The sequence below is a fragment of the Pinus tabuliformis genome, chromosome 7 (assembly GCF_031772625.1).
Source record: "Pinus tabuliformis cultivar Carrire ecotype Pingquan chromosome 7, CPIR1, whole genome shotgun sequence".
Taxonomy (NCBI): Eukaryota; Viridiplantae; Streptophyta; class Pinopsida; order Pinales; family Pinaceae; genus Pinus; species Pinus tabuliformis.
In genome coordinates this window covers 1,682,041,256-1,682,053,196 of record NC_142293.1, presented here as the reverse complement: position 1 = coordinate 1,682,053,196, position 11,941 = coordinate 1,682,041,256, and the positions used below count along the sequence as shown (strand labels likewise).

Here is an 11,941-nt window from a genome sequence, read left to right as displayed (position 1 = left end):
ACCTACTTGCATACAAATAAACACTATGACATATTCAAAATCTTGAATCAAATACAAATATCCTTATAACAAATTACAATGTGTTACTAACCATAAGAATTTTAAAAATGGAAAATTATATCGACATCATTGTTTGAAAGGAACAATCGTATGCTTTTATCAAACATTTTTCATAAGAAATATTAAAATTAGACTTCGAAAGTGGAATTTGTTGTAACAAAAAGAAGATAAAATTGAATGTACTTTATTAATTATGTCATTTAAGAGGAAGTTCTTTTCAGAAACAAAGAGAACGAAAATTTAGATTCCAAAGTTTGTATAATTTTATCAATTCTTAATAAATGTACTTTATTAAGTATCCCATTTAAGAGGATGTTCTTTTGAGAAACAAGGAGATCGAAAATTTAGATTCGAGAGGCTTGTATAATTTTATCAGCTCTTACTGATAAATTTCTTAATGATAAATTGAAACGTCATATATCTTTGGAGAAGACTTCTATGGCAATGTGTTGTTATATATTTTGTATTTCTATCAAGGTTTAAGATTTCCATATTCTTATATTTCACAATAAATTTATTTTTCAATTAATATTTCATATTGGATACAAGAATATGTATGTGATTTTTTAAATAAAAATATGTTTTTTAAATATTAATATATTTTTTGTGCTCAATATTTTATTGATTTTATTAATTATTTAATTTAATTTTGTAATTAATTTTTTTTCTTGTGTTTTATCTCAATGCACATGTTTCCAGTTAGGATAGGTAATTAGACATAATATTTCTAACATATACAGATAGTTAAATTTTATAAATTATAATGTTATTTTTCTAATTTAATTGATATTAAATTTATTCCAACATTTTAGGTGGAAACTATACCAAATGAGAGCAAGTCCAATGGGGACTTGCCATTAAATGATTCTAGCTTGTTGTTGGGGGAATTTTTTTCCTAACAATTAACATGCTAATTTGAACCATAAGGATATTGTTTAAGATGATGTTATCATAAAATAATCAACTATAAATCTAAAGTTAAGATGAATTCACATATACATTTCAAAGTTATTGAATAAAGTTAAGATGAATTTGCGTATACATTTCAAAGTTATTGCATGTTATTCAAGCTACATTTTTAAGATATATATATATATATATATAAAAAATACAAATATTATAGAAATATTCAAACAAATTAAGTGATTGTGTATGATTGTATGTTATTAATACTAATGTAGATCTATGTTACATCTATTAATCACTAAGTGGAATAAAGGTCAATTGCGACACCAATTTATTTGTGATTAAAAGATTGAGATTTATATGGATTTATGTGAGTTTATTTCCTTATGACTATTATGGATGATGAAAAAATCAAATTTTATGAACTTTATTTTTCAATTGAATTTATAAGGATTACAATACATTATACATCTCTCCTATACCACGTTTAAAGTGCACCTGTTTACTCTTGCTGGGAAAATGAAATATGGAGTGCATAATCCTTTACTAATAGTGTTTTTGAATAATAATAATATATTATCATGGTTGTGATGGAATGAATAGCCATATTATCAATGCCTTGGACATGAACATTAGTTTTTTTCCCTTGGAAAAATATGGAGTGCATAACCCTTTACTAATTGTGTTTTTGAATAATAGTAATATATTATCATGGTTGTGATGGAATGAATAGCCATATTATCAATGCCTTGGACATGAACATTAGTTTTTTTCCCTCGGAAAAATTTGGGCAGATCAACCCCGAAGGGAGTCTTTTAAAGCCCGTCGACGAGACTAGCAGGGTCTAACCCCAAGGGTGTCGAGGAGAATTGCTCATGTGACCTCCCGATCGGGGAGGTACTTAAAAACAGGGACTCAAATATTTGAGCTAACTCTTGGGGCTTGGACATGAACATTAGTTGTTTTCAATTCTAGTAAATATAATTGATCTGTGGGAACAAATTTTGATCTCTTCTATGAATCATAGGAAACTACACTCAATCATTCCCAACAAAGAACAAATGCTATATCGAATTTATTACTTCACACAACCTTTACATCTAAACTTTATCTATAAAAACAAAATGTTTTAGAGGTAGAAATTTAGAAGGAAGCATTAGAAACTCCTATTGAGTCCATGTAGTTGTACCACCATCTTAGATCACAAATTCCACTTGCATTTATTCAAAGTAGAGTATCATCCCTTAAGACATCAAAATCCATTATATGTACTTAGAAATAAGTTTAGAATATGAATATAAAAAACCTCATGATGGTCATTTTTATAAGTCCTGTTGAATGTAGAAGACTCTTTCTGGCTTTGCCATGCCAATTAATTCATTTTAGATTCAACTGGATTTTTTGTGTAGCAAATATATCTTTATAGAAAAACATTTTGAGGGAAATTACACATGCATTTATTCTTTTCAAATTAGTTTTTGTATCATGAGTATGCTATTAATTTCAATTATGTGTGCCAATGTTTCTATATAAATAGTTTCATCTCGTAGACTTTAGTTAATTTATAGCTTCTATCTTCTCATGCCAACTTCTTTAATTCAATTTTAATTCAACTCGGCATACAATATTAGAGCTAAACAATTCCATTCAATTCATTATGCCTTCATCATCAAAGATTCAAAATAGATAGTGTTGATCCATAACATGCACTTGGGATAGATTCCCTTTGGACCCTTTGTGGGTGACTAATTAACCCCAAGATTGCATATTCATATTTAAAACTATGTATTTATAATATATTAAATTATATAATTCAATATTATTTTTATCAGTTTCAATCACAATTGGATATAAACATGTTTTACCCATTTATTTGTGTTTCTTACATATCCAAGCTCGCAAATAGTTTAGTTGTTGTACTATATTAATGCAAAAATCTAATTAATATTGTATTTCTGTGTTATTCATTACTAAATTTAGTTAGCTCATTTTTATGATGTGTTTCTTATGATATGCTTTATTTTAATGAAACATAGAAACAAAAATTGATATTGTATATTAAAATGAGATATGTTTGAGTGCCAATGGAAAACAAAGTGGGCCTAATAATACCCACCTAGCATATAATTTAAACTAAAGAAAGCAGTAAGATATGATATGAGATTGGGTAAACCTAAAATAATGTTGGTATAACAAATACCCATAGTCCAAGTTTTTGTTCTCCATTTCTTAGGTTAAGAAAGAGATGCTTCATGTAATATCATCTGTACATCATTTATACTCTATCAAAGGGAAGAAAATTAACTTGGGTGTTTAGTGACTTCCATTAAATTCACTCACCAAAAATAATCGTGTATAGTATGGAATTTGAACTTTGGTACTCACATATGATTATACCCTTGAAGGTTCCTGGAACTATTCACCCATGCTTGACCCACCTTATGATTATATGGTAGCTCTCAGATTATACATCACCTTCCAAGAGCTATTTTCGCCCTGGTATAGACATGGGACACCATTGGGATGTTTAACATTATGGTGAGTTCTTTGATTCCTTGTTACCCCATTGGTATCATACCCTTGGTTGCTAGTTTGCCTCATTTTTTTCCATTCGGTCATTTTTTTGGTGCATTTCCTAAGTTCACTAAACCATTTGAGGGCACAAACCCTTAATATGGGTCCATCGTTACTTAGGATGCCTTAAATAAGGTTCGTAGCTATTTAAATCTATTTGGAAGTTGTTATTTAGTGGTAAATTTTAGTCAAATATCCAATATTTATTGATTTCTTCCTATTGATCATACCATAAATTTCCTCTAAATGGTATCATGAATGTGAATTAGCAAGTCAGATAATAGAGGGGCATTTCGGGCCTAAATGATCTGCAATATCATTGTAACCAAATCGACAACGTGTAACCAAAATACATAACACACTACTTTTATAGGATTTTGACACTTATTGGAACATGAAAATGTTTCAGGTGAACTTCACAAGTTCACCTTGTTATTAAGTTAAAGGTTCTAATTAGAAATTTATGTTAGGATATTTGGACACTTAGGAGTTAGTTGTGCTCAACTTGGTCTAATGTGTCTATTAGGTAGAATCACGTTTCTTTAGTATGAATTAATTGCATCATAATTTGATGGTCATGATGTATTCTAGACATAAAGTAATCTAATGGTTTACATTCTCCTCGATATTAATGACTATTGATCCATGACTTAACACCCAATCGGTCCATAATGTCGATTTAAAGAGCATGGGGAGTCACTGTTAATAATGATTTCATGAGAAATATCTTATGTAAAGTTCTTTCCTTTATCATCACTTAAATTTCCTCTAGTGGCCACATTGACTGGGGATGTGGAGTATTTCCCTCTTTGAGGGTTTCAACCACATAAAAATACAAGAGCTATGATATTTGATCTAGTTGTGTGAGTAGTTATTGAAGGTGTTTGTCTTATATGGAATGAATTATCATCCTGAACATGTATCATAGCATGTTCAAATAGCTACTCTTTTTGTTGATCGATATCTTGAGCTTGTGTTGCCATTTCTAATATTAATTATTTCCATACATTTTTTTCCTAAACAATTTATTCCATTATGTCTAGAGAATTGGTTTTATTTAATAACACCTTTCCTTTCATAAAGAAAGGTGTCTAGTTTCCCAAGATACAATTTTTTTCATTATGTCATGAGATATACAATTTAATTACACTTTAAAATAATAATTATAGAGTTCGTTTTCCATTTTTCTGTTTATATTCTTAGTTTGATACTCTTTATAATTTACATATTTTTAGTTTGATACTCTTTATAATTTACATTTTCTCGTTTCCCCCCACTCTATAAAATCTTGGCAAATTAGAAGCAGTGTTGAAAATATTTTTCTTAACTACATATTCTCTTTGTAGTGCTCTATGTGATCTCAAAAAATAAAAATAAAAAAGGGAAAACTTGTATTTTTTAGGCGAGTTAATTGATATTTAACCCCATTGTTGTTGAGAATTAGATTTTTTTATTTGTTTTTAACAAAAAATTGTTTGATTTTGGATAAGTATTTTTTTTTGTAAGCATGCACTCTGAGGCAAAGATCCAAGAACACCAACACCAACAATCCTATCCTCCACTACCATTAGTATGTGGTTTGCACTATCTCACTTGGTTAAAAATTACTTTATATAGTAAGAAGTCTTGAGTTCAAATCTCTTTTTAAGTTACATGCAACTCTAGTTTATAAAGTAACTTCATTATAAAAGTGTTTATCACTTGTTTTATAAAACTAGGTGACTTCATAAAGTAATGTATTTGTATAAGTGAGCTTATAGGTAAAGTTAGTGAGGGTTTTTTTATTATTAAATTTTCACATCATCTACAACCATACACGTGAACTTCTACTTACCGTTTGGTTATTTGTTATCATTATTGCCTTTTTTTTAATGACATAACCTTCATATTTGAAGCCCATTTTTAGAGCTTTTTTAAATATTCAATTTTTTGAGGGTTTTTTTATTATTAAATTTTCACATCATCTACAACCATACACGTGAACTTCTAGTTACCATTTGGTTATTTGTTATCATTATTTCCTTTTTTTAATGACATAACCTTCATATTTGAAGCCCATTTTTAGAGTTTTTTTAAATATTCAATTTTTTCTAGAGATGTCCATTTGGCTAGTCAATTTCAACTTTTGAAACCATATTATAGATATTTTCATATGGCCACTCCAAGTGAAATTTTTCTTACTAGTGTTGTAACATGATTAGTTTTGATTAAACTGCGTGATCAAACAATTTCTACTGTGTATTCTCTGGAATGATTGGATCTCTTGAGATTCACTAGCCAAAAAACATGTAGCCATATGGCTTCATTGTTTTCACCTCATTTGATTGATAGTTGTCTTCAGCATGAATTTGTATTTTGTGTAATTACTGTATGAATAATGTAATCCATGGACAATACATTTTTCCATAAATGGTTTACTTTTCAAAACTGATAAGTAGGGTTTATCATTAGGAGTTAACTGAAATAACAAAAAAGAAATCATAAAAATAGTCCAACAATGCTATTAAAACTGTAATTTTGTTGTGTGTGACATAGAATGCAAGGTAGGGGTGGTGTTCTAATGGCTTCTTATTCTAGTTGTTATTCCTAAGCCTGGATCAGGTTCATGATCCCCTGATCCAACTCATGATCTAACTCAGAAGAGAAAGCCTAAGCCAAAGCCCTCTCCTACACCCAAAAAGAGCTCTCTAGTAGCAACTTCCCCACAGGGTAAGATTTCCCAAGATTAAATTTTGGCTACCACAATGTTGTTAAAACTTCAATTTTTCAGTGTGACATAGAATGAACAAACTCAAGTTTGGCCAAACAACAAAAGACAATATTGATTATGATTTATTTCTCACATTTTGTAGAGAATAATATTTTGGCCATTTGGAAGAGGCAGACAAGTTCTTGGAATAATAGAAAGAAAAACATTATAGATATGCTATGTACATCACTAATAAATATCCCCACAAGACAATTACATCTCTCCAACTCTCTTTCTAGAATTTGTATGGTCTTGTATGGGGTCTCTCCAAACCAAATGCCAACAACTTGTATTTATTTCCTAAATGGATGAAGTCTCTCTCTCCTGGCCGAAGTTTGGATTTTGTGTACATCCGTGTTGGTCCTCTAGTAATCATTTCCGTAGTTTACTATCAGATGAATTGATCAACTATATTGATTGTTAGGGAGATGGAAAGGTCCAAGGAAAAAGAATGATCAGTGGTGGGTCAAGTGATGGGTCAATTGTGGCTCATCTATATGAATAAGTGGCACCAATTCCTAATGCACATGTTGATGGAAGATGAGTTTATGGTTGGGTAAAGCTTGGATCTCTGAGCTGTCTCACATTTCAATATGTTAGATAAACTTGACCCTATGGTGGAGTTGAGGTTATGTCAACATTTATGGTTAACAGTTGTGGTTTTGGGCACCTAGTATTGGTGACTCATGGTATTACATGTAGTTGAATCCCTTAAAAGGCTTGTGTATTCTCCATTGTAGGCAGCCATGGTTGAGTGGTGAAAGCTCAGGTTGTTGGCCGACTTGGCTATGTTTTAGCAAGGACAATAATAGATCTATTGTTGGTTGGTTTTTCCCCCAATTGGGGTTTTCCAGATAATCATGGTGTACATGGTTTGAATGTGTATTTCTTGATTGTTATATTTATTTCTCTTGAACCCTAACAAATGGTATGTTGGCAAGGGCCTTGGATAGCTGTTCGAAATGTTCCCATCGACAAAGTGGTGGTGCTGGTTGAAGCAATAGCTCATTGCACAAAACAACAATGTCCGTTGAGTGATGGTTTGATGAGGAGCATGAAGAAAATGAAGTCTCGAGCCTTTGCCAAGCCCTGGGAATATTTTTTGGAAATTTAAATTAAATTTTGAAATTGTAAATCAGATTAAGTTGAGTTAGTCTCAGTGCATGAAGACCAAAGCCGCGTGCTATCTGCTGCGTGTATTCTCTGCAGTCCCGTGAAGACCAGAGCCGCGTGCCACCTGCGTGTATACTCTGAGGTCCGGTTTGGTTTGTAAATCGTGAAGAGTGGAGGCTGGAGAAAAACCTTCTGCACGGCGTGAAGAGGAGGCACCGACCTATGTAAAGAGAAAGGAGGACTCAGGAACCTACATACTCTGCATCCAGAATTGGAGTGGAGCGAGGAGGCACCGGCGTGGAGAGAGGAATCTTTGCATGCATCGAGGAGCCTTGACATCTGCGTCAAGGAGGGCACCACTACTGCGTACCCACCAAAGGCGCATTGGAGAATGTTGCCCTGCGTGTGAAGTGTTGCCCCTGAGGGTGAAACCCCTCCATCGTTGACCACGATGCTACTATCGAAGAGAAAGGAGGACGTAGAGGATTACCAGAAAGCCTGTCTGAGTCGAAAACCTGCCTGATCTACTGAAGCCGAGAGATCAAAACAAAAGAACATAGCATTGTTTTCATAAAATCAAGAAAGTCAGGTAATTCTTTTTTTTTCCAGAGAAATTTGTTGAAAGGCTTTTATGGTTAAAGAAAACATTCTATTCTAAAATAGTAACAGAAATTTTAAATAAAAATTCAGTTACAAGAGAAGGGTTAAATAGTGGGATACGAGTCTTACAGGGTGAAATGCATGGTTAAACTTGCAGCAATTCAAGTTGTGTGTGGGTCAAGATAGCAACAAAATAAAAATAAAATGGAAATTTGCATGGTTAAACTTGCAGCAATTCAAGTTGTGTGTGGGTCAAGATAGCAACAAAATAAAAATAAAATGGAAATTTTCATGTAAATGGGTATACGACTGTAAGACCTGGTAAGGAATGCATAACCGAGTAAATCACTGGTAAAGTCTGAATGTCCACTTGGGTGATATGGAGATGCATGTGGTGGTATGATGAAGCATGTTGAACTAGGAAAGCTTGTGAGATTATCAAATACCCTAACATTGACTGGGTAGGGCCTGGAGGTGAGTGGTGGCTGGCTCACTTGGTAGATTTGGCTAGATTTGGCCAAGGAAAACCCAAAGTCAAGTTTAAAGGGGGATTGTTAGATAAACTTGACCCTATGGTGGAGTTGAGGTTATGTCAACCATTAGGGTTAACAGTATTGGTTTTGGGCACCTAGTATTGGTGACTCATGGTATTGAGCTCATGGTGTTACATGTAGTTCAAGCCCTTAAAAGACTTGTGTATTCTCCATTGTAGGCAGCCATGGTTGAGCGATGAAAGCTCAGGTTGTTGGCCGGCTTGGCTGTGTTTTAGCTAAGGAAAATAATAGATCTATTGTTGGTTGGTTTTTCCCCCAATTGGGGTTTTCCACATAATCATGGTGTACATGGTTTGAATGTGTATTTCTTAATTGTTATATTTATTTCTCTTGAACCCTAACACAATATAGTTTGTTTTGGTATATGCCTCATAAACTCATGGAGCAATTGAGCTCTCGACACCATTCTTTAATAAAGAATTCTATGTGGTGAGAAAACTGGTACCGTGGAAGAATGGATTTATGTATTCACAATTGACCCATTGGCATGTTCTTAATTTTGTTCATGGTAAATGGCAATCATAAAAATTTTACTTATTTTTTCTCTACTACTCTTTCCTTTACTGAGTTTCGTTTGCAACATGTGGTGCAATTACTTGTTTATAATCCTTGTATCATATCAGATTATGGCATGTCTAAAAAAATACATCTCTGTAAACCTATAATAACTTGTTATATTCTCTTCTTTTAATTATTAAACAATTACAACTCAAATTCAAATGTTAAGCTTTACTAACTTCTTTTTGAGTGAAATTATTTCTATAATATGTTATTAAACTTTATGTTATTCATCTTGTTTTTACAATTATATGAATATGCCAAGAGTTTTAAGAGTTTTGGTGTTTGGAATCCATTTGCAGCAGTCCCACCCGTGTTTGTTAAATATCTTCCAACTTATTACTTTACTTAAAATACAAACCTAAAAATGATTTAATTATAAAATTTACTAAATAAAAATTTGTAAAAAAAACATTATACAAAATATGGAATGAGATATTACATGGTATCTGCATTTTCTGTCACATTTGCAAAAACTAGTAGAATGTAAATAAAAGCTTCCGGTTTTGAAATTAAACTTTAGACCTCTTCTCTATAACTTTATAAGACTGATAGAATGTATATTAGAACTCTAAATTTTAAAAATAAATCCATTAAAATTTTAAAATTAAATTTGTTATCTTTTTAATTTACGAAATTATAACTTTAATTACATACATTTAAATTTGTTCTTTAATTTTACGGGTTTTGAAATAGTTAATATTTCGTATATTAATAGAAACGCTCACAGTGCCGATCTAATAGGCAACGGTAGTTAGTTTATATTCCGTTTGTGTGGAAAAATTAAATATTCAATAAATATTCTAGTCTGTGTAGAAAAACTAACTTCGTTATCTTCCTTGTGTTTCTTGAAACTTTAACATTTACTCGTTAATAGTACTGTGAGGAAATGGTGATGAGGCAACCTTATACACTGACTTACCATTCAGTTAATATTTTCCTGGAATTTCCGTCGTTTCATGTCCAACTGACACCCACAAGACTTCTCTACCCTTCAAAATAAGCACCGCATCAAACCTGCATGCAAGACTTCTTTGTCCTGCAAAACCTCTACAATACCCACATCAAACATGCATGCAAACAAAGAGACCGAGTCCCCTTTATGTTTCTATTCTTCATTACACGTTGGTTGCGTGAGACTACAAATATATATACGCATCAACTTTTGCAGATATTTATTTTTGTACCCATTTACTGATCAATTGCAGCAGAAATGGGTTACAGGGTTACCGTGGAAAGGTTTGTGTGTATAATTCTTGCTACTGTGCTGTCTGCTCATCATCAGTTTGTGTTGGGTGAGTTTGACTACAAAGATGCTCTGCATAAATCTATTCTGTTTCTGGAGGCTCAACGTTCAGGAAAACTGTCCAGCAGTAGCAACAGGATAAGCTGGAGAGGAGATTCTGGTCTAACAGACGGACAAATCCAAAATGTAATAACAATATTTTCTCATTTTGGTATTGCCATCTGTTCCGGATTGTTTTAGAAACGTTGTTTCCTGAATGTTTTAGAAGTGTTGTTAATCATACCCAAAACGGCAAAATAACGACGCTGATCTTATCAATGCGAAAATAACGAGGGTATCTATTTTGGCGAAAACGATTGATACTCCACCCACAACTTATTTAGATCAAACAATTGATCTCTCGGAATTGATTTCTCAGCACTATCAGATTTCAGGATATTATGAGAATATACAATTAAGTTATTAACATAAAGATCCCCCGCAACCCACCTACAATGTGAATTCTTACTCCAGTATTATGAGTTATGAGTTTGCAACAGCTTGATTTCTATCAACATTCTCTGTCCATATAAATTAGGAATTGATTATTTGGTCCAGATCTTCAAGAAGTCTGGAAAGATACAATGATGTTCAACATGGCTTTTACTGTGTATTTATGTAGGTGGATTTGGTGGGCGGTTACTACGACGCTGGGGATAATGTGAAGTATGGGTTTCCGATGGCTTTCACCGTTACCATGCTGGCATGGGGAGCCCTTCAGTACAGAGATGAACTTGCAGCAGCGGGAGAGTTGGAGAACGTTAGGGATGCCATTAAGTGGGGAACTGATTATTTCATCAAAGCAAGCGCCACCGAAAACCAGCTGTGGGTTCAGGTGAATTAATTGCCATCCCAACTAAATTTACTCATGGATCACAACAAAATTTACGAAGGATCACAACAAATGGCAATTATGAATTTAGTTATGGTTTTGTTTTTAGGTGGGAGATCCAACTGCAGACCATAACTGTTGGGAGAACCCAGAGAGGATGGACACCCCAAGGACTTTGTACAGAATAGATACATCCACTCACGGGACAGAAATTGCAGCAGAGACTGCTGCAGCATTGGCCGCTTCCTCCGTCGTCTTTGCAGCCATTGACAAACCTTATTCCATTCTCCTACTCCAAAGAGCTACTTTGGTATAAGATTATGCGTATTCTAAAATCACTTATACTGTATTATTGGTTTAGAACAGCGATTGCAGATTTGAGAGATATTGAGATATTTTAGAATCCTACTGTACTGTTAGGAAAAAGGTCAATGGTTTAATTTCTTTTCACTATTATATACTATTTTTAGAATTTACAGTCCAGATAACTTTAGTAATTAAAACAAACATATGATAGGAAACAATTTCTTTTCACAGTTTTATTCTATTCTATTCTATTCTTAGAATTTACAATTTACATAACTTTAGCAACTTATGATAGGTCATATTTGTTTGTGGATGAATGTTTTTTTATAACTTTTATTTTAAATTTAATTTAATGTCTCCATTTTTGGAATATTTTGGGATCAGACAAATACGGACGGGTGAGA

General features: G+C 32.7%; 1 protein-coding gene across 1 annotated transcript; it reads left to right on the top strand.

Moving 5' to 3' along the window:
* The first annotated feature begins 10,327 nt into the window (after positions 1-10,327).
* Positions 10,328-11,547, top strand: LOC149254934 (endoglucanase 8-like). The gene is made up of 3 exons (XM_089454875.1): positions 10,328-10,546; positions 11,022-11,234; positions 11,341-11,547. The coding sequence occupies exons 1-3, from the start codon at positions 10,328-10,330 to the stop codon at positions 11,545-11,547; spliced, it is 639 nt and encodes a 212-aa protein (XP_089311001.1).
* Positions 11,548-11,941: the final 394 nt, after the last annotated feature.

Bases quoted from the DNA above. Each gene is read 5' to 3' on its own strand.
- LOC149254934 (XM_089454875.1), top strand. From the start codon at position 10,328: ATGGGTTACAGGGTTACCGTGGAAAGGTTTGTGTGTATAATTCTTGCT. The intron at 10,547-11,021 runs GTAATAACAATA...GTATTTATGTAG, and splicing joins CAGACGGACAAATCCAAAAT to GTGGATTTGGTGGGCGGTTA. The intron at 11,235-11,340 runs GTGAATTAATTG...TTTTGTTTTTAG, and splicing joins AAAACCAGCTGTGGGTTCAG to GTGGGAGATCCAACTGCAGA.